This window comes from Mesocricetus auratus, unplaced genomic scaffold (genome assembly GCF_017639785.1).
Source record: "Mesocricetus auratus isolate SY011 unplaced genomic scaffold, BCM_Maur_2.0 Super-Scaffold_100008, whole genome shotgun sequence".
Taxonomy (NCBI): Eukaryota; Metazoa; Chordata; class Mammalia; order Rodentia; family Cricetidae; genus Mesocricetus; species Mesocricetus auratus.
The window spans coordinates 2,002,194-2,025,416 of NW_024429192.1; the positions used below are offsets into that span (position 1 = coordinate 2,002,194).

The 23,223-nt window shown below is 41.9% G+C and overlaps 1 protein-coding gene across 2 annotated transcripts in view; it reads left to right on the forward strand.

Moving 5' to 3' along the window:
* Brwd1 (bromodomain and WD repeat domain containing 1) overlaps positions 1 to 23,223 on the forward strand; it is a 78,842-nt gene that overhangs the window by 44,414 nt on the left and 11,205 nt on the right. For both annotated transcript variants that reach the window (XM_005073790.4, XM_021229418.2), the window contains exons 29-40: positions 790 to 851; positions 5,568 to 5,723; positions 6,086 to 6,206; positions 8,260 to 8,385; positions 10,261 to 10,333; positions 10,544 to 10,585; positions 12,370 to 12,516; positions 13,510 to 13,662; positions 15,551 to 15,717; positions 17,314 to 17,540; positions 21,882 to 22,049; positions 22,279 to 23,118. In XM_005073790.4, coding sequence (XP_005073847.2) covers positions 790 to 851; positions 5,568 to 5,723; positions 6,086 to 6,206; positions 8,260 to 8,385; positions 10,261 to 10,333; positions 10,544 to 10,585; positions 12,370 to 12,516; positions 13,510 to 13,662; positions 15,551 to 15,717; positions 17,314 to 17,540; positions 21,882 to 22,049; positions 22,279 to 23,118 — 2,282 coding nt within the window. The remainder of the gene's footprint in view (positions 1 to 789; positions 852 to 5,567; positions 5,724 to 6,085; positions 6,207 to 8,259; positions 8,386 to 10,260; positions 10,334 to 10,543; positions 10,586 to 12,369; positions 12,517 to 13,509; positions 13,663 to 15,550; positions 15,718 to 17,313; positions 17,541 to 21,881; positions 22,050 to 22,278; positions 23,119 to 23,223) is intronic.

Here is a 23,223-nt window from a genome sequence, read left to right on the forward strand (position 1 = left end):
AAAACCTTCACCTTTCCACTAGCTGGCTATAGGATGAAAAAAATCTGTCATTCAAGCTTTAACACTGTCTGGGTGTTCTTCCTTACTCTTAAGTTCTGATGCTTTTGTAAAACTTACAAATACTTTTATGTGTGTGGGTATTTTGCTTTCATGCACCATATACATGCCTGTTACCCTGGAGGCCAGAAGAGGGTGTGAGATCCTTTGAATTAGAGTTACAGGTAGTGGTGAGCTGCTGTGTGGGTGCTGGGAATTGAACATTCGTCCTCTGGAAAGAACTGCCAGTGTCCCTAAACACTGGGCCATCTCTTAAGCCTTACTTTTCTCTCTTTTATAAGATAGGGTCTGTCTGTGTCCTGGCTGTGCTAGAACTTGCTGTGTAGACCAGGCTGGCCCTCAAACTCATAAAGATTTGCCTGCCTCTGCCTCCCAAGTGCTGAAATTAAAGATGTATACCACCATACCTGGCTGTACTTTTTTCTTTTTTTGATTGTTTGGATTTGGGGGGGGGTTGAGATATGGTTTCTCTGTGTAACAGCCTCTGGCTGTCCTGGAATCCCTTTTGTAGACCAAGCTGGCCTCAAGCTCAGAAACTGACCTGCCCCTGACTCAAATGTTGGGACTAAAGGTGTGTGCCACAACCACCCAGCCTTTCTCAATTTTTTAATGTTGGAAATGTAATTCCTGCGATGTGGCTAATTTTGATATTCCTCTTGTAATTGATGTCTTGCTATTCTGTAGTTTGTTTTTGGGGAAGCTAACAAGTGTTTCCTGTTCTTTGTTAAACAGGTGGGACAATACTGAAATTGAAAAGCTTAGCCCATGGGACATGGAACCAATTCCTGACAATGGTATATATTTGTCATAAGTTATGAGACTATGTATCTTCCCAATTTTCTCTCTTGCTTGTGTACATAGTAGGACACGTTTGTATCTGTTTATAAATGTCCTAAAGTTGCCGCAGTCTCAGAGCTTTGCTGAAAGAAGACAGTTTGATGCCTGTTTGTCTTGTTTTCTTTGGGTCTTGGAGTCCGTGTTCACTGTAGGTGTCACACGTACCTCCAGCACACGTGTCCTTTCTTTTCCTACCTTGTTTTGTCTGCTCAGCCATCAGAGGCACACACGTGGCTGTCTGCCTGCTGATCTGTGCTCTGGACACTGCTGTAATTTGAAATGCTGTTCCTTCTGCCACACGGCTGTGCTGGAATGCTCCTTATTGCTCTGCTTTATGACAGTGCAGGAAGATACAGTTGACACCTTTTTCACTACCTTATCATTAATAAGTAAACAGCTTAAAAAGACCTACCTGTCTTTCCAAAACCTCCCTAGTTTTAATAACGTGAAATCACTAGTAACTGTCTACCTTGCTATTCTTTTGTGTTTACTAACTCACAGTAGTGTCTACTGGTCAGAAAAGACAGCATGCTGTATGTGAAGGTGACAAGCATACTCCTGCCCTGTCTTCTCTTGCACTCAGTCTTCCTGGTCAGCCTACCCTGACCTTGGTCCCTCCTACCCTGATGGTGATTTTCTAAAGCTGTACATGCATAGAGTCCTCTAAACTGCTGTTTATAACTGCTTTTTTTAAAGGGACATTCTGAGCCAGTGAAAGCACTTGTGTAAATCCAGCCCTTCATGCTGAGGTCACCAGTTAACTTTGAGAGTTGTCAACGGACACAAGCAGACATAACACTAATAGTCATAGAAGTATAGCTTAAAACAGCAGTGGGTTGCCATCTTCTAGTCACAGGGACTCTTCTTTGTCATGTTCAAGAACATCAATGAATGTCTACTTTCATTATCACTGTTTTATGATAATTACAAAGTCTTGGTTCTAAAATAATTTCAGACTCACAAATGTTATGAAGAATTTTCAGTGTCATTTTATCTCCCTGGTCAGGGCACCTGTTACAGTCAGAATGTTACTGCTGACACAGTACTCACTCATGGTGTACTTTGACTTTGTCTTGTCCTAGTACTCTCCTTGGACATGCTGACTATAATTGCTGTCATAGCATCCTTTAAACTACACTCTCTCAGTATCCGTATTCCTCTGTCTTTCATGACCCTGACACTTCTTGTTACAAGACAGTTATTTCCTGGCATGTACTTTGATTTGCTGTGAGAGCTTTTCTTTTGATAAATCCTGGGTTTTGGAATTTTAGTACGTTTATTGCATGAATGAGCATGTTAGAGCTTTTCATCCCAGAATTGGAGCAAGAGTAAGAAGTTCAGAACTTAAAAGAAACTGAGTAACTGATGCTTCGTAAAACATTAATGGAATTTTAAGTATTTTTGGCAGAGTTTTCCTGTCCTGACTGCCTGCTCCCAACACTGAGCCTTATACTAATTACAAATGTTTGGCTCTTATAACTTAACCAAAAAAATTTTTTGGCAGCTGGGGGGGGGGGGGGGTGGTTCCTGGAACTTGCTCTGTAGACCAGGCTGGCCTTGAACTCACAGAGGTCCGCCTGCCTCTGGTTCCCGAGTGCTGGGATTAAAGGTGTGCGCCACCAATGCCCTGCTAACTTAACCAATTTTTATTAATCTAAGTGCTACCCCGGAGGTTCCTGGCTTTTACCTCAACCCCATTTTGTATGTCTCACTCATTCTCCGCCTGGCTGGAGACTTGTCTGACTCTGCCCTTCCCATCCCATCATAGTCTCAGTTTGGCTCTCCTACCTGTTCATCTATTGGCCAGTCAGCTTGTTTATTAAATCAGTCACAGCGACTCATATTCACACAGTGTACAGAAGGGTTATTCCACAGCCCCATAGCTTTACTGAATTCCACCTTCAGATTAGAAATTGTTGGAATGTTTTTCATAATATTGCGATTCACTCCCACTTGAATAGTGCTCCATAAAACAACATTGCTTATGCAAAAGATAGCCCTGGCTGTACTGGAACTGGCTCTGTAGACCAGCCAGTCTGGCCTTGAACTTAGAGATCCACCTGTCTCTACCTCCTGAGTTCTGGGATTAAAGGTGAGGCCACCACCCACTGTCTGGCTCAGTTTTCGTTTTATTATTTTGTAAAGATATGTATATCTACCTGCATGGATGGCCTGAATGCCAGAAGAAGGCACCACAGATGGTTGTGAGCTACCACGTGGTTGCTGGGAATTGAACCAGGACCTCTGGAAGAGCAGCCAGTGCTCTTAACCTCTGAGCCATCTCTCCAGCCCCACCCCTCATCCTGGTTTTTCTTTTTCTTTTTCTTTTTCTTTTTTTGAGACAGGGTTTCTCTGTGTGACTTTGATTGTTCTGGAACTTGCTCTTGAAGAGCATCATCTGTTTCTTTGTATAGTTCTTCTATTCAGATTTCATTCAGTGGTTCCTGGAACTTTACTTTTTTTTTTTTTTTTTTCTTAATTTGAATTACAAACAAGCTTGTTTTCATGTCAATCCCTCCCCTCCTCTCGTCCCCTGCCCCTACTAACCCCCTAGCCCATCCCCTTTCTGCTCCTCAGGGAGGGTGAAGCTCTCCTTAGGAGAATCTTCAAAGTCTGTCACATCATTTGGAGCAAGGCTTAGGCCCACCCCCATGTGTCTAGGCTGAGAGAGCATCCCTTTATGTGGAATGGGCTCCCAAAGTCCATTTGTATACTAGGGATAAATACTGATACACTACCAGAGGCCCCATAGACTGCCTAGGCCTCCTAACTGACATCCACGTTTAGGGGGTCTGGAACAGTCCTATGCTGGTTTCCCAGCTATCAGTCTGGGGTCTATGAGTTCCCCCCTTGTTCAGGTCAACTGTTTCTGTGAGTTTTTCCAACCTGGTCTTGACCCGTTTGCTCATCACTCCTCCCTCTCTGCAACTGAATTCCAGGAGTTGGGCTCAGTGTTTAACTGTGAGTGTCCACGTCTACTTCCATCAGCTACTGGATAAAGGCTCTAGGATGGCATATAAGGTAGTCATCAATCATATTATCAGGGAAGGGCATTTAAGGTAGCCTCTCCACTATTGCTTAGTTAGTTGGATTCATCCTTGTAGATCGCTGGACATTTCCCTAGTGCCAGATTTTTCTTGAAACCTATAATGGCTTCCTCTATTATGGTATCTCTTTTCTTGCTCTCCTCTATTCTTCCCCTGACTCGATCTTCCTGCTTCCCCATGGCCTCCTCTCCCCTCCTCTTCTCCCTTTCTCTTTCTCCTAACTCCCTCCCCCCTCCCCCCATGCTCCCAATCTGCTCAGGAGATCTTGTCCTATTCCCCTTCTCTGGGGTACCATGTATGTCTCTCTTAGGATCCTCCCTGTTTGCCAGACTCTCTGGCAGTGGAATTGTAGGCTGGCATCCCCTGATCCATATCTAAAATCCATATATGAATGAGTACATACCATGTTTCTCTTTTTGTGACTGGGTTACCTCACTCAGGATGATTTCTTCTAGTGCCATCCATTTGCCTGCAAATTTCAAGATTCCATTGTTTTTGTTTTTTTTTCGCTGAGTAGTACTCCATTGTGTAAATGTCCCACATTTTTTTCTATCCACTCTTCAGTTGAGGGGTATCTAGGTTGCTTCCAGGTTCTAGCTATTACAAATAATGCTGCTATGAACATGGTTAAACAGATGTCCTTGTTGTATGAATGTGCATCTTTTGGGTATTTGCCTAAGAGTGGAATTGCTGGATCTTGTGATAGACTGATTCTGATTTTTCTGAGGAACCGACATACTGATTTCCCAAGTGGCTATAAAAGTTTGCACTGCCATCACCAGTGGAGAGTGTTCCCCTTTCTCCACATCCTCTCCAGCATAAACTGTCATTGGAGCTTTTTATTTTAGCCATTCTGACAGGAGTAGGATGGTATCTCAGAGTTGTTTTGATTTGCATTTCCCTGGTGACTTAAGGATGTTGAGCACTCAAGTGTCTGTCAGCCATTTTAGATTCCTCTTGAGAATTCTCTAGTTAGTTGTGTACCCTACTTTTTATTGGATTATTTGGTGTTTTGGTGACTAGCTTCTTGAGTTCTTTGTATATTTTGGAAATCAGCCCTGTATCAGATGTGGGGTATGTTTAGGTATGTTCCTGTTATCCCTGATTTCTCCAGGACTTTTATCATGAAGTGGTGTTGGATTTTGTCACAGACATTCTCAGCAGCTAGTGAGATGATTATGTGGTTTTTCTTTTTCTGTTTGTTTATATGGTGGATTACATTGATAGATTTTCGTGTGTTGAACCATCCCTGCATCCCTGGGATTAAGCCTACTTGATCATGGTGAATGATTTTTCTGGTGTGTTCTTGGATTCGATTTGGCAGCATTTTGAGAATTGTTTGCATCAATGTTCATGAGGGATATTGTTCTGTAGGAACTACATTTTGAAGGAGTAGTGCGAAGCTATGAAAAGAGGGTCTCTATTCAGACTCTACCAGGATCTAATTTACTTTTTATGTCTCACTTCAGGAAGTTTTGAAATCTTAGTGAATAACTTAGAATGTTGAAGAGTTGAGTTGAGGTCTTTTTTTTGCCTGTAGAGATCGTTTAATTCACGATCTTTTTCAATTAAACTTGTGTTTCCATATCTCTTTCCTTTGTAATTTTTTTTAAATGGAATTCACAGTTGATCCACCAGAAGAGTTGGGAGCAAGCATCTCTGTCACTTCAGATGAGCTAGAGAAATTGCTCTACAAACCACAAGATGGTGAATGGGGCCAGAAATCAAGAGACGAGGAGTGTGAACGCATCATCAGTGGCATAGATCAACTTTTAAACCTTGGTAAGTTTCATAAGACTGAAAATTTCGTTATTATGTTTTCTGTAAAAACATCAAATGTATAATTTAGGTTATGTTCTTCATTCAATTCCTCTTGTCACATTAAATGGAGCTCTCTCGGGAATGCTTTTGTAGCTAAATATTTTCTATAGGTAATGAACTTACTGTTTAAAAGCTTAGAGTTTTTTCTTCTCCTCCCATAGGAGGCCTGCCCCTTTCTGAATGGACGAGTGGATGGGGGAAGTGGGTGTGGATGGGAGGTGGAAGGAGGGAATGGGAAGAGGGAAGGGAGGGGAAACTTGTTAGTACCTAAAATAAATGGAAATTTTGATTTAAAAAAAAAAGAATTTTGTCTTTTCTCACAGATATAGCAGCAGCTTTTGCAGGCCCGGTGGATCTGTGTACATATCCAAAATACTGCACAGTGGTTGCTTATCCAACAGATCTTTATACAATTCGAATGAGACTTATTAATCGATTTTACAGGTTAGTAGAGTACTTTAAAAATACCATGAAGAGCTCTTGGTCTTTGTAACCAGCATCAGAAAGGGGTGCAGATTGCTTATGGTTAAAATTTTGGGTGCTGGTGAATATAATTTCCTGTTTTGTGCTTCTTATGTCTTTGTGTACGTGTTGGGTAGTCAGTCATGAGGTGACAGACCAGGCATCATTCCTCTGTGAGAGAGTGAGTGTGTGTGTGTGTTAGAAATTTCATTAACTAGATACTGTTTATTTGTGTGTCATTCTTTTTAAATGCATGGGTTACTAGAACTTTATTTTTTTATAAGCTTTGTTTTTATTTATGTGTATGTGTGTATATGCGTGTGCATATGTCCATGTGTTTTCCTTGGAGGCTAGAAGTGGGAGTTTATCTCCTGGAGCTGAATCCCAGTCTTCTGCAAGAGCAGCAAGTGCTGTTAACCGTTGAACTTTCTCTGTAGTCCAGTTATAACTTCATTAATAATTATGAATGGAAAATGGAGAAGGCTCATGCAAACAATGCAGTCCATTTTTACGATGATGCAGGTGGAGCTTTAGGTGTGTACTGCTGAGTGGTATAAAGCCTGCTTTGGAATAAAACGAAAGTGGCCTATACCCTTTAACGTGCTCATCTTAAGGTAGCCCCAGTTAGGCTGGTTTGGATTTTGCCTCCCTTTCTCGGAGTTAACTACTAATTGCCATGTTTTTATTTTATTTTATTTTTGTTCATTGGTGTGAGGGTGTGAGATTCCCTGAAATTGGAGTTACAGAGAGTTGGTGAGCTGCTGTGTGGGGGCTGGGAATTGATCCTCTGTCCTCTGGAAGAGCAGTCGGTACTCTTCAACTGTTGCAGCAGCAACTGATACATTTAAAAGTAATTTTCATGAGTTAGTATTTGGACTTGTTCCCAGGGTTATCAACTTTTTGTTTTTGGCTTTTAGATCATTGTTAATTTTAAAATCACTTCTTTGTGATTGTTTTTGCAGTAATTAATGGTATTTCATATTTTATAATTCCATTGATGAAATTACTGTGGAACATAATGACTATTCCACAATGATAGTTCATATATCTAGTCATGTGTTTGAAATAGAAACCAGTTTGTCATGAAACTGACTCAAACATTTTTTGTGTGTGTGTGGGGGGTGGCATAACATGAATTCTAATTGATCTAATAATAAAAACACAGAGCCAGGTATAGGGATAAATGCTGAAAGATCTGAGAAGCAGAGCAGCCAGACACTAGTTTGTACTTCTACCAATGCTGAGACCCAAGGGGCTATCCTGTCCTCAGACTGCATCCTCAAACTGACTGCTCCTCAGGCTGCAATGAGCTCCTGTCCTCCCGCATTGCATTCCTCTCTCCACTCAGCTATGTCCCTTCCTGTCTCCACCTCCCAAGTACTGGGATTAAAGGTGTGAGCCACCACTGCCTGGCCTCTATGGCTAACTAGTGGTTAGCTCTGCATTCTGATCTTCAGGCAAACTTTGTTAAAACACAAAGTATCAGTACAGGGGATTTGTTGTCTGTTCATGTCTGAGATGTTCAGGGTATCTGTGGTGTCGCTCTGTGCCTTACTCCCTTCATACTGAGTCTTTTATGGATCTTGGTAAGCTGACTGCCCAGTGAGCTCTTGGGATCTTATCTTCTCAGTGGTGGAGTTAAAGATACTCTTTATGCTCACGTTATTTTCACATGGTTGCTGTACAACATAATCAGGTCTTCATGGCTGTATATCAAGCAAGCCGTTGTACCTAAAGAACCACCTTCCCAGTCTCATTCGTTGGGTTTTAACAGCTTCAAATGTAGTGATAGCATGATGGAAAGAAAAGGTCGTTTTAGAGAGGGAGGGAGGGAGGGAGGAGGGAAGAGAGTAAGATTTAGGCCATTTACTACAATTACTAATTGTAATGACTGGCTGAGTTGAGATTATTAGGTTATTTATTACAACCTTTTATACTAATGTTGTGTTGAAGATATGTCTCATTCATTGAATAGGCTAGCTTTAGGTTTCAATTATTTTCACTTTTTAATCAATAAGTTAATTTTCTTTTGAAGGCGATTATCTGCATTGATTTGGGAAGTCCGTTATATAGAGCATAATGCAAGAACATTTAACGAACCTGAAAGTGTAATTGCAAGATCAGCTAAAAAAATAACGGACCAGCTTCTGAAATTTATTAAGTAAGTGATCTCATGTGTGGTAGAAAAGTGACTTTCAACATACTGTACTTTAATAGCCTCATAGCTTCTCATTCTTAGTCTGAATTCTTCCCATTTGATGTTTTATTTGAGGCAGCATTCCTTTGCGCATACTTGTGATTGTAATTTCAGTAAAGGAATGTGACCAACTCAGTTTTATTTATTTATTTATGGTTTTACGAGACAGGGTTTCTCTGTTTTGGAGGCTGTCGGACCAGCCTGGCCTCGAACTCACAGAGATCTGCCTGCCTCTGCCTCCCGAGTGCTGGGACAGTTTTTATGTTTTTTAAGATTTATTTATTATGTGTAGTGTTCTGTCTGCATGTATGCCTGCAGGCTAGAAGAGGGCACCAGATCTCATTACAGATGGTTGTGAGCCACCATCTGGTTGCTGGGAATTGAACTCAGGACCTTGAGACAAGCAGCCAGTGCTCTTAATCTGTGAGCCATGGCTCCAGCACCCCCACCCACCCCAGTTTTAGTTTTTAATACTTCATTAAGTGTATGGGTATTTTGCCTACTTGTATATATGTTCTCCTAATACTTGTGTGTCTGGTGCCCATAGAGGCCAGAAGAGGGTATTGGATCTCTGTGTGCCTAGAGTTACAGATCGTTACCTTGGGAAGAACAACCACTGAGCCATCTCTCTATTCCCACTGTTAAACATTTAAAAATTTGCAGTAATTAAAAGTTTCATGTCTGTGAGTGTTTCATCTACGTGTATATTTATGAATCATGTGTATGCCTGGGGTCTGATGACATCAGCAGAGTTGAAAACATTGGGTCCCTTGGAATTGGAGATGGTTATGAGTTCACTCTGCAGGTGCTGGAAATTGAACCCAGTTCCTCTGCAGCAGCAGTCCCTACTGGTAACTGTGGAGCCATCTCTTCATTTGTATTACCCTGGGCCTGTTATCCAGTTACTTGTGAGCCTGGCCTGCTGTTTAACTATTGTATACTTGTAAAGTGTTAACTAACCTGGATACAATGTGTCTAGATACAAAGTTTATTTTATTAGTTTGTACACCAGTATCCTTGTGTTTCAGGATCGAATCTAGACTGATTTCCTCATTTCAGTGCTTGTTTACTTTATTGTCTTAGTCTCCTCTTACATTTTTCTTGACTATCATTTTTCTGAATGTTGGTCACTTAATTTTGTAGACTGTTTAGGGTTTCCAGGCATCTTCTAATGAATAGGCTGAATTGTAATCCATTTTTAATTGTACCCTGTGAAAGCAGACATGTATAAATATTCTGTACATTTGCTTTCCTTGCAAATTTATTTGGAATTCTATGAAAACTGACATGGAAATTAAGACCTGAGTTCCTCCCTCACGGGTTTTAGAGATGCCATCCATTGTGTGTGGACAGGTAACCCAACAAACAATAGTGCTATAGTTAGCATCTAGCTAAAATGGAGCAATACTTCGTTCCTGTCAGCATTCCTAGATCATTTCTGTCCTAAGTCTTAGGGTTTAGATGTTGTAGGTCCTCCCAGAATTTTTTTCTCTGCCTCAGGAAACAACATGCCTGTTTTTGCCTTTTTTTTGTATATTCACTGACAATGTTAAATCTTCTTTCCTGGTATTTGCTATATCATCAATATTACTGTGGTAATACCTAGGAAAAGTGTTTGTGTAGCCTGGAGAGACCACTTAGAGTATCACTTTCTATAATATCAACTTGAGTTTGAACACACTTGAAGTTGTCCTCATTCTAAATTAGAATAGTAAAGAGCATTATTTTCACAGAGGACTGGTTAAAATCTCGTGTCATTTGTAAAGTTGAGTGTGCGTAGGCTGGGGAGCTGTTTTGAATGTGAATTGAATGACTAATTATGAAAATTTTAACTTTTAGGAATCAAGATTGTACAAATATATCAGAGCTGTCTAACACATCTGAAAACGAGGATCAGAATGCAGATGATTTGGTATGAAGTTTTCCCTGTATAATGATGTGTCAATGTCAGATGGTAAATTCACAGTGAGAGTAGAAAATGTAGGTCATCTAAGACCAGTTCTTGTGGTATATTCCAGTTAGCTATGAAAATAGGGCCCTTGATGAGAATGCTCGTGGTTAAGTGATATCGATGATGATTGCTCGTGAGAATTCCATAGTAAGGTGCTCTGGTTTATCCTAGGACGATAGTGACCTCCCTAAAACGTCTTCTGGAAGGAGAAGGGTAAGTCAATCTGCATGGCTAACTGGATTGTGTGTCCTGTGTTCAAAACCAAATGTTCACTTGGGTTATAGCCTCTGTCCTGAAAGTTAGGTGATGGTACTGGATATTTTATGAGATGAATTAGTTTGCCTTATAAGAGAAAAGGGGAATTCACTAAATTCTGGTCACTTCAGCAGTGCTTAGTTGAAAGTTGTTGTTGAAGCTCGTTTCTCAGTTAGGGAGTAAGATAGATGTGCACCTCCCACCCAAAAAGGAAATGGGGTGTACATGTTTGTGGGCTCTTGAGGGCATTAGCCTTGTTTGTATGTCAATCCATTTTCTTGGGAGCACCCAGCCTAAGGATTTGGTGTGATTGTAAGGTAGATCAGCAGTTGCAGCCATAGTGGGTGAAAATGGCTTGGGCAATAAGGTAAGTCTCGGGTAGTTGCATTTTAATGTGCAGTGAATGCTTGAGAAGAAGAGTGTTTTTCATATGATGGTGGAGCCCAGGTACATATAGTGCTGTTTTCTTGGAATAGAGAAGCAACAATGGTGCGATTTTCTTTCTTTCTTTCTTTCTTTTTTATTTTTTAGGGCACAGTAGATTCGCTAAGGTTTGGTGAGATTTGTTAAAAAGATGAGGTTTTAAGGAGGAAGGGGACAGTACATGGGACTAAGTTAGAAGATTGAATTCTAATGTGTGTCACCAGCATCGTCAGTGCTTATGTAGTAAATTAATGAGCAGACTATTCCTAACAGAATGGGTAGATACTGTAACACATGATCTTTAAATTGTCACCTAGATGCTCCATAAGTTTCAGGTTTTAAAAAAAATAAGTATCATCTGGGTGTGGTGACACACACCTTATAATGTTGAGCAGTACTCTCAAGAGGCAGAGGCAGAAGAACTCTTGAGTTTGAGGACACCTTGGCTTACATAGTAAGTTCTAGGCCAGCCAAAACTACGCAGTAAGACCCTATCTCAAAAAAACCAAACAGGCAGACAAACAACAAAAAATCAGTCAACCCAACAAGTCAGATACTCAGTCATTCTTAAAATGATTGCCCTCATTACCACTGAAGAGCTAGACGTGCGGTTGTTTGTCTGGTTTGTCATTTCATGTAGCTTCGTTTCCGACTGAACTGCCCAGTGTTTGTTTTCCCATGTCCATTTCTTTTCTGTGTCTGCTGTTGCCAGTGACATAGCCTGTTCCACAATTCAGCTGTTGCCATGTGCATGGAGTGGAAGTTTTATATGAAGCTCACTTCAAACCAGACCATGGGTGTTTATGTCTCTGACTGACTTGACTTGTTTTGGTCACATTGGTCTGTGTAAGGTGCCTTTTTCCATGTGACAGCAGTCCTGGGCTCTGTGACATTTTTGATTGAGGTGTCATTCTTTCCACCTCATTTTCAAATGAGTGTGAGGGAGGGAAGGCGGAAGAGGGAGATAGGCAGGTGTGGCAGAATCCTTTGTTAGTGTGTGCTATGCTCATTGCAACACTGTTCATAGCTAATTTCACTGTATTTTTTCTCATTAGAATTTTCTTAAAGTATGTTTGTCTTAAAATTTTCATTTTAGAGAACTGTCTAGAACATGGTAAAACATGATTGATTTTTGTAGATAAGCTTTTTCCAGATAACAAGTTTGGGGAGAAAAACAAAAACCAGCCACAACTTCTATAGAACACAGAAAGATGCCAATTACTTTTTTTTTTTAAAGTCGGTGTCATATACCATAACGTGTATGTGCTTCTCTCCCCATTTCCTACCCAGGCAGAAATAACCTACAAATATGCTTTCAGATCCACAGCTGGAAAAAAAGGAGCAACAGAGCCGCTAGCTGTGTTGAGAACGACTGGAGGAGGCAGTGCAAGGCCTTGCTCATCTTGATTTTTCAGTGTGAGGATTCTGAGCCCTTCAGACAGCCAGTGGACTTGGTTGAGTACCCAGTAAGTTTCCTTGCATGAACTGTTGGCACTTTCTTTGTGGAGAAGAGAGTGGGGTTGTAGAACCAGATTGCACCCAAGAGAGTAAGGTGGTAGGCTTTATTCATGTTGATGTACTGTTAGTTGTAGTAGATGTGGCAGCTTGTTTAAGAACTTAGACACAGTTGCACAGTGTGGTCTGCTGTAATGGGAGGCCTGTATGTGGGCATCACTGTAGGCACAAAATTAAGACACTAACTACTGGAGCTAGAAATAGATGGTTCATTGGTTAGATCTTGGCTGCCCTTACACAAATTTTTGGCACCCATAAAGCATCTCACAACCATCTGCAACTCTAGCCCCAAGTTACCCAGTGCCCTCTGCAGAGAGCAGACGTGCATATGGTGCCCATTCCTACATACAGGCTCAAAAGCTCACTCACTTGAAACAGTAAAGAGGACTAAACAGGACAGACAGGTAAACAGTGATCATGCTACTTCCTACCCTGCCTTTCTTTCCTGTCTTTATGGAGCTACCTTTAAATCCTTAGGTCTTTCAATTTTTACCCTTCTTCTGTTACTTTGAATTTTAGAAGTCTTGGTCTAGATGTTTACTTCTAAAAAATTAGAGTGTATGGGTATTTTTTCAAAAGATTATTATGTATGCAGTGTTCTGCACCAGATCTCATGACAGATGGTTGGGAGCCACCATGTGGTTGCTGGGAATTGAACTCAGGTTCTCTGGAAGAGCAGCCAGAATGTCTCTTGATCTCTGAGACATCTTTCCAGCCCCGTGTATGGGTATTTTGTGTGTGTTATATTTGCGTGTCTATTAGTGTACTTTGTCGGATACGTGGGACTGGAGTTAGCGGTGGGTGTGAGCCACTATGTGGGTGCTAGGAAACTGGGTCATCTGCAGGAGCTGCCGGGGCACTTACTGTTGAGCCATCTCCCAGCCCCTATGGGTTCACTCTTTGAGAGTATGAAGTTCATCTGTGAATTGTTATTTTTAAAACAGGATTACCGAGATATTATAGACACTCCAATGGATTTTGGAACAGTAAGGGAAACTCTGGAAGCTGGGAATTATGATAGCCCTGTGGAATTTTGCAAAGACATCCGATTAATATTTAGCAATGCAAAGGCGTATACACCCAACAAAAGATCAAAGGTAATTCTTTTTCTTTGCTTTATTTTAGCAAAGTATGCATGATCTGTGTGTTTTTCTACTTCCTAGTAGCATTTAGAACATGTACGATAACTGGATAAACAAAGACCTCTGTCTTAGACAAAGCTACTGCCAAAGCCCACATAAGAATGGTTTTAGGCGGGGCCGTGGTGGTACACGCCTTTAATCCCAGCGCTTGGGAGGCAGAGGCAGGTGGATCTCTGTGAGTTCGAGACCAAGCGAGTTCCAGGACAGGCTCCAAAATAATACAGAGAAACCCTGCCTCGAAAAACAAAACAAAACAAAGAATGGTTTTAAATCTTAAAAGTGCTGCATGTGAATATAGAGGTAGCTGGTGAAGATAGTGATGAAATTTAATTTATAAATTAGACACGGTAAATGATTACTTGTATCTACCAGTAAGTAGCACAGTTATAGTAATGTAATAAGAGTTACATGAATATAATCTTAATTTGATAATGTATACAGTATGGATATTGTGGACATGAAGATGATTCGTATTCCAAATGGATTGTTGCAAAATGACATGAGATTACATGATGCTGCTATTCAGAGTGGTGTGAATTCAGAAATTTTTTTTGGTTTTTCGAGACAGGGTTTCTCTGTATTGTTTTGGAGACTGTCCTGGAACTCGCTCTGTAGACCAGGCTGGCCTTGAACTCACAGAGATCCACCTGCCTCTGCCTCCTGAGTGCTGGGATTAAAGGCGTGCGCCACCACCATCTGGTGCCATTCACTTTTAAAAATAAAAAGACATTTTGAGACAGAGTGCTGGGGAGTTGCTTGCCAGGAGAGGGTGTTTGTTAGCTGTCGAGTCCGGCGACCTGAGTTTCACTTCCAGAGCCCACCTAGTGGAAGGAGAGAGCTAACCCCTGTAGGTTGTCTTCTGAGTATCATTTTCTTTTCTGTCAAAACATAGACAAATGTAAAACAAGATAAGAAAATTTTCAAGACAAGAATTTCTGACTGACTTGTCAAGTAGTAGTGTAGGCCTGCTAGCCAGGTAGCCTCAGGGATTCATGTCTGTCTCCCTAGGAGTACCAGACTGTTCCACCACTTCTGCCCCCTCCCCCTTTTCAAATGTGGATTATGGAACTTGAACTCGGGTTTGTATGCTTTCAAAGGGTGTATTTTATTGACCAAGCCACTCCTCAGCCTGGCACTAAACTTTTGCATGTTAGACCTGTACACTCATTTTTGAATTTTAGGTGGATGTTTGAAGGGCTCCTCTGAAAATCACACAGTTTAGATCAGTTTGGTTTCATGTTAGTGATTTGATAATGATTGAATTTGCTGGGCCTGGGATTTACCTCGGTTGTGGAGTGTGCACCTAGCGTGCATGAAGACCTGGGTCAGGTCCCGTGCGTCAGAAGCAGAGGCAGGAGGACCAAGAACTGACTGTCATCTTTACATAGTGAGTGATGTGCCGTGTGAAATACATGAGAGTTGAGGATATATTTCTTGTATGGCGTGCAAAATATCCTTTTGATTATTATTCATATTTAGATTTAGGTGGTATTCCAGTCAAATTGCAAAAAGATTGTTGTAAAAATGCTTTTGTTTCCTAGATCCAAACACACATTAGCAGCGTTAGAACTGACTTCCAAATTAGCGTAAGGAGAAATGTGTATTTTGGAACTGGCTGGGACTAGTGTTAAAGTGTGGAAAAAAAAAATTGGTCTGGGGTGTGGGCTGGAGAGTTGCTCTGTTCACCAGCAGCTGTCCCCACATCTTGCAGATGCCTCTGTGTGGTGGGTTGGAAGGAGAGAAGGTATTCCTCCAGTCATGGCCACACATTGCACTGATTACAAGTGAAACCCTGTGACAGAGTGATTTTGTAATTCTGCTTTTTTTTTTTGTATCCTTGTAGATTTATAGTATGACTTTGAGATTGTCTGCTTTGTTTGAAGAAAAAATGAAAAAAATCTCCTTTGATTTTAAAATTGGCCAAAAATTCAAGGAGAAACTTCGACGAAGCCAAAGATTTAAGCAAAGGCAAAGCTGTAATGGTGGCATTCAGGTTGACACCAGTGTAAGGTAAGTGGGCGTGACATTGCATGTAATTGAGTTTTAATTTAAGGTGTTTTTTTAAAGATTTGTTTATCATGTATATAGTGCTCTGCCTGCAGGCCAGAAGAGGGCACCAGATCTCATTATAAGTGGTTGTGAGCCACCATGTGGGTGCTGGGAATTGAACTCAGGACCTCTAAAGAGCAGCCATTGCTCTTAAACTCTGAGTCATCTCTCCAGCCCTATTTAAGGTGTTTTTAATTCATCTTTTTGAGTACCGATCCACACTCTCAACTTTTATATAGCTTCTTTTTTTCTTTCTTCAAGATGGAGTTTCTCTGTGTGTAGCCCTGATTGTCCTGGAAGTCACAGAGATCCACCTGCCTCTGCCTCCAGAGTGCTGGGATTAAAGGTGTGCGCCACCATTGCCTGACTATGTACTTAACTTTAGCATCTTGATCCTGCATTTTATATTGACTATTTCAGTGTCCAGTTATAAAAGTGTAGGTGTGAGTTACCCTGGTGGTGGTGGTGGTTTGCCACGCCTCATAGAAGGCTGATGAACCAGCAGGGTACTTCTCTCTCTTTGTGTTCTTGGTAGTGTCATAATTTCATCTTCATTGTTGAAGGCAATTTTTAAATATTTGTTTTGAAGTTTTTTTTTATGTGAATGGGCATTTTTACTTTACGTGGATAGTTAAGTATGTACATTTCATGTGTGTCTGGTGCCCCTGGAGGCTAGGATGGAATCAGATATCCTGGGACTGGTGTTACAGAGGGTTGTGAACTGCCATGTTGGTGTTGAGAATTGAACCTGGGTTCCTTGGAAGAGCAGGCAGTGCTCTTGGCTGCTAACCCTCTTTATAACCCAGAAGAATAATTGGACGTGTAGTGAGCTCTTGTCACCCACCTGCCCACCATGCTGGCTGCTGATCTTGCTGAGCCTCTGTGTACGTTAGTCGCCATTTGCTGCTTCCAGGGTGGCTTTCTTTTTCTTTTTTAACCCACCAGATGAATAGGTTTGGAGTTCTTGAGTTTATATTACTATTACTTGTGTGTTTATCCAGTTCTGTGGTTATGAAGTGTAATTTTTTATCAAATTTGAAAAGGGTTTTTTTTTTTTTACGAGACAGGGTTTCTCTGTATTGTTCTGGAGGCTGTCGGGGCAGCCTGGCCTCGAACACACAGAGATCCGCCTGCCTCTGCCTTCCGAGTGCTGGGATTAAAGGTGTGCGCCAACACCGCCCGGCCAAATTTGAAAAGTTTTTATGCACTGTTTCTTTAAATTTTTTTTTCCTGCCCCCTTTCCCTTTCCTTCTTTGGGACTGCCATAATCTCTCAGTGAATATTACCCAGGTTTGTCTTAACAGAGTGCGTACTTAGGTGTAGTCTGTTTAATTGAATCATTTCATCATTTATCTAAAGTTGAATAAACACGTCAAATTTAGAATAAGGAATATTTATAATAGTCATATTGAATACCATTAATAGTGAATACTTTGTTTTTGTATTTTTGTCAGGTTAAGAAACAATATACTTTTATTTTTATCTGGGCATTCTCTGGCAATTTATATTTTTATGTTTTTATTAATAATTGTTTCTGTTGTTCATACCTTTTACCAGAAATATCAAACAGAAGCGGTTCAAATCTCAGACAAGAGTAATTCCACAGTTGACGTGTCCTCCCTCCCAGTCTACCTCAAGTCGGGCACCTTTGTCTGCAACCCTCAGGACAAGCACTCGTGCCTCTTCAGGCTTTACTTCTGGGGATTCTTCAGATTCAGTGCAGTCATTTGAACGAGCGAGAAGAAATAGACCGGAGACTCTGAGGACTGGTTCTGAGCTGTCAGGTGAGGAGTTGGACTCACGGGGCTTTGGTCATCCTAGTGTGCAGTGCTGCTTACTAGTGTGCGTTAGAAGCAGCACAATACACAGTGTTGACCCCAGGGAGGAGATGGAGTTAATGTACTTCTTGAATGTTGCTGTGTTTTTGCTAAGATCTGTGCTCACAAAGTACGTTTTAAATGAGAAGAGAATCAAAATTACACATATTCATTTGAGCACTGATAACCCAGTAATATATTGTCATCTGCTTATGCTGTTGCTGTTTTGGTAATGAATCTGAAAAGATGTCATCCATGTATAGCACTGTGCAGTGAGCCTGCCTTGTTACATCTGCATTGCACTGGGTTTTGTGTGATGAGAATATATTGCTGTCAAAATTTATGCGTTTCCACACTTGCAGTATCAAGTATTACATCTAGTGCTACTACTCGTGGTATTGAGAAACACATCCACAGATTGTTGGGGAAGGAAGTGGTCTGTGGAGAAGGTCAAGCTGGTACACTCTACAGAATGTTGTTATCTTACTGCTGTGAAGAGACACTGTGACCACATCAACTCTAAAGGAGAACATTTAATTGTGGAGGTGGCTTACAGTTTTAGAGGTTTAGTCCATTGTCGTCATGATAGGATGCAAGGGAGTATACAGACAGACTCAGTGCTAGAGAAAGCACCGAGAGTTCTCAGATCTTGACTAACAGGCAGCAGGAAGTGATATGAAACACTTGAGTGTGGCTTGAGCGTGTGTCAGACCCCAAAGTCTGCCTCCACAGTGACAGTCATGGCCACATTCACAGAGTCAAGTCTCCAAGTGTGTAAGAATAGGAAACTGGGATACCCTGTCTCTCTTAGGATTTCTTTCTTTCTCTCTTTCTCTCTCTCTCTCTCTCTCTCTCTCTCTCTCTCTCTCTCTCTCTCTCTCTCTCTCTCTCTCTCTCTCTCTCTCTCTCTCTCTCTCTCTCTCTCTCTCTCTCCTCTCTCTCTCTCTCTCTCTCTCTCGGGTTTCTCTGTGGCTTTGGAGGCTGTCCTGGAACTAGCTCTTGTAGACCAGGCTGGTCTTGAACTCACAGAGATCTGCCTGCCTCTGCCTTCCGAGTGCTAAGATTACAGGGGTGCGCCATCAACGCCTGGCAGGATTTCTTTTGCTGTGGTATTGCAGGCCAATCTAATAGGGTGATATTCTCAGGTGAGGTTCCTTCCTAAATGACTCTAGCTTCTGTTTAACAATTGGCTCCTTGTCAACTTGACAAACACATTTTTTCCCCTCATTTGTTCCCTTAAGATGGCATGTTAATGTCATAGGTCAGGTGTTGGTGGCACACACCTTTAATCCCAGCACTCAGGAGATGGAGCAAGGCAGATCTCTGAGTTTGAGGCCAACCTGGCCTACAAAGTGAGTTCCAGGACAGCCAGGGCTACACAGAGAAACCCTGTCTTGCAAAAAAACAAAAAGACAAGAATCCCACCTCTGTCAGTGATGTGGAGGATTGTCAGGACAGGGTTGTTGTATGTTATTTTATTAGGGAGAAATCACTTACACGAGAAGCCGAGAACTGAGGTCAGTGTTCTGTTGGTCTCTGACCTCGACAGAAACCCCAAGAGAGAAAGTGACTCCTCCTTCCTTTACCTTTATCTCTGCCTTCCCCAGGTACCTGTGACCATGCCCAATGACTACAATTCCCCTTTCAGTCTAAAGAAAAGATTTATACTTGAAACAAACTAAATTGTCTCAAACATAAAGTATATATACATAGAAGGTGATTAAATTATAATCTGCCTATATCGTATCCTAAGCATAGCTATCCCTTCTAAACCCTAAGCTTATCTGAAAGAGATGCCCAAGTCTGAATACCTCCTTCCAATCCCAACCCTAAATAATTGAAAACTAACCCTAACAGGTGTAAATTATCCTGTAATGTCAACAGTAGGGAAAGGGGGCGTAGTATTCTCAGAATTACTTCCTGCTGAAATGGGATGACGATAACCTCATGGGATCCTGTAGGAAGAAAATGTTAGTGTAGTGAAAAATCTGGAGTGGACTAGCTACAGCATTTGTACCCAGTCTGTTTGGCAGGAGGTGCTTGATTGAAGTTCTTGACTGAAGTTGTAATATTGATTGAAGCTCTGGTCTGAGGCTCTGGCCAGATTGTAGAAGGTACACCATATCGGTTAATTAGCCTGGAGTTGTGTAGAGCGATGTGGTCCCAAGCCAGTTACAAGGTGGTACTTACAGTTCAGATGCATCAAGTTGGATCAGGTGAAATCCTTGAATTGGGCCCATTTTCTTTCCGAAGTGTTTGAAGATTGCTGTTAGGAAATTCTTTGTTCTTTGTGGAAAACTCGAACATTAATGTCAACAAGGAAATTTCAATGTTTGTATGTATGCATACCAGGAAAGGTAACAGTAAGGAAGATAGTAAATAGCAGGGAAATTAGATTTTCAGAGAAAGAACCAAGTATAGACAAATGACAGTCCCTAGATTTTGTTTTCTTTTGTCTTACATTAATTGGCTCCTTGATATAATACAGAAACTCTGAATTTTATTTTAACATGCTTTGATTTAGAGGAGGAGAGCCAAATCCAGCTCAGTGGGTAGAGCATGAGACTTAATCTCAGGGTCTTGGGTTCGTGCCCCATGTTGGGTGCCATAGGTAAAGTACATTCTCCCACCATCCTGGTCCCTGAGACGTGTCAGTCCCAAATGAACACACAGGACGCTGTATTAATATAAAGCTGTTGGCTGTGTGCTCTGACTTAATTATTGGCCCATAATTACTAATATATATTTTTATAAGGAATCATCTTTCTGAGGACACCATCCTGATGTGTCCTCTCCTCCCAGGATCGAATGGCAATTCTCCACTCTTGACTACATTTCCCAGAATCCTCCTTGATTCCTAGTCCTACCTATCTTGCTTCCCTATTGGCCAACAGTGCTTTATTTATCAACCAATAAGACTACATACACATAGAAGCACTTCCCCCATCATGCCAGGCTAGAGTTTTTCTCCCAGGCACCCTGCCACAATAGAGCCTTCAAAAAGGCCACCTCATTTTCATAGCCAGGTGGTGGGGGTGGTGGTGCACGCCTTCAATCTTATCACTCAGGAGGCAGAGTCAGGAGAATCTCTGAGTTCGAGGCCAACTTGGTCTATAGAGTGAGTTCCCAGACAGCAAGGGCTTGTCCCTGCCTCCTAAGTACTTGTGTTAAGGGCCCATGCCACCACATCCAGCTTATGTGAGGGTTTCTGTTGCTTTGATTAAAAACACAAAAGCAGCTTGGGGACAAAAATGTTTATCTGGCTTAGAACTCTTAGGTCACCTCCATCTCTGAGGGAAGTCAACTTAGGGACTCAAGGCAGGAACCTGATGGCAAGAACCAAAGCAGAGGCCATGGAGGGCGCTGTCACTGGCTTGTGCCTCATGGCTTTGTTACCCTGCTCTCTCATAGAGCCCAGGGCCATGAGACCCATAGCCTTACACTTCAGCCATCAGTTGAGAAAATCGCCCAGTCCTGCCCACAGCCCAGTCTGCTGGGAACCGTTTCTCAGTTGATGGCTCCTTTTCCCAATGACTATTGTGTGTCAAGTTGACATAAAACAAGGCTGTGCACTGTTTCATGCTCATGCCACCCATGTACTACAGTGGAAATAATTATTTTGTTAAAGTATTCCTTTCTCTGACTGTTTATGCCCTTTTGTGACCTGGATTTGTGTCAGAATTGTATTGTCAGGAAGCTGTTGGTGCCTTTGAGATCAAAGGACCCAGAATGATTGTACCTTCTAGCATGGAAACCTCTTGATGTTACAACAGGCATAATACTTAGTGGGCTAATTATGTCTGAAATGGAAGCTTGCTTTTAAATTGTTTTCTGAATCTTGCCCAGAGTGTGGTGGTCAGTTTTTGAAGATACAAGTGTGACTTAATTTGGAACGCCGATGTTCATTTCTCAAATACAACATATTCTTCTCAAGTCATTTCTCTTCACAGCATTATTGGCAAACATTCAGAGTCTTTTAAGAGTAGTTTTAATTTTAAAAAGTTTTTTTTTGTGTGTGTGTTTATTTTCTCTGTGTGTATTCATGTGTCTGGTACCCACAGAGGCCAGAAGAGAGGGCATCAGATCCCCTGGAACTGGAATTACAGGGTATTGTGAAGAGCTGCCCTGTAGGTGCTGGGGACTCTGAACTTGGAGTCTTCTGAAAGAGCAACAAGTGCTCTTATCTGTTACCATCTCTCCAGCCCCAAGAGTCTAGTTTTAGTGTGAATTAGATGATGATATTTTGGGTTATGAAACAAATGCTGGATTATGTGGAGACTGTGTCTTATATATGTATTTTATTTTTAGAAAGTGAAATGGAAGATTTCATAGCTACCTCTTCATCCTCTTCAGCTTCAAATAGTTCCGAGGAGAGCAAAGGGAGTTCCAGAGCTCCACAGTGCTCCTTGCGCACTGGCTTGTTGAGAGGCAGCAGTCTCAGGGTGACCAGAACAAGAGCTGCGCAGAGAAAAGCTGGTCAGTGAGAGCCCTTGATGACCTAATCATCGTTGGTTGATATAATGAATTCACCTAGATCTGATATATCTAAAATCATCAACATGTGACACTCCTTGTAAAAACATTTGAAAAATTAGTAGGTTTAGTGTAACCTTAGGAAGCTGGGGCAGATATTAGTAAAGATACGTATGTAGTATGGTTGTCCAGAATAAGAAAAAAGTTCCTAATCTTCTCACATTGTTTCCAGGTTGTGTTTCTTTAGAAAATGGATGTGGCAGAAAAGCTACCCGGAAGAGAGTGTACTTAAGTGACTCTGATAACAATTCAGGGGAGACGGAGGGAAATCTGAGAGGCAAAACTGGGAACAAAAAAGTCCTCCGGAAGTGTGCTGCTGTTGCAGCCAGCAAGATAAAGTTAATGAGCGACGCAGAAGGCAACTCCAGCTCTGAGAGCCTGTGCTCTGGCCGGAAGCTGCCACATCGCAGTGCGTCGGCTGCAGCTAGGAAAAAGTTGCTACACAATTCTGATGACCAGAGCCTTAAGTCAGAGACAGAAGAACTGAAAGACCAGAATCTGTTGATGTCTGGTCCTCGTTCTGCCCAGGACAGTGTCAGTGACTCAGACAGTGACTTGCGAGCAGCCCGGAAGAACTGGCATGCTAATGGCTGCTCATCCCATACGCTGGCAGCAGGCAAAACTAAGTTCCTTCCAGTAGAGTCTTCTGAGGAAGACTCCAAATGTCACGAGTCAGATAATGGGCACAGCGGCACTGCCGCCCCTTCAGCCTCTGGGCAGAAACTTGGGGCAGAGAGCGTCTCTGAGGAAACTGACTCTGAACCAGGGAGCAGCCCGTTATGTAAGAATGTGCATCTGTTTAAGAAGGCGAAGATCTTGAGCGACTCAGAAGACTGTGAGGAACAAGGAGGGGAGAGCAGGAGCGGTCACACTGTAGAAGGGAACTCAGTTTCTGCCGCCTCGAAGAGGGAAGCCATTCCTGTCCCTCAGCGTCTCTTGAGCGGTGAATCTGAGACTGACGCAGACTCCGATGTCGGCACAGTGAAAGAGAAATTGCTCAGCAATGTGAATGGTAATTCTCGGCTCACATCCACTAATTTCCCCTCCTCCTTTGGCTCATAGACTGTTCCCCTCTTGTACATTTCTTGTTAGTAGCTATGTTTCCTGATTGTGTACT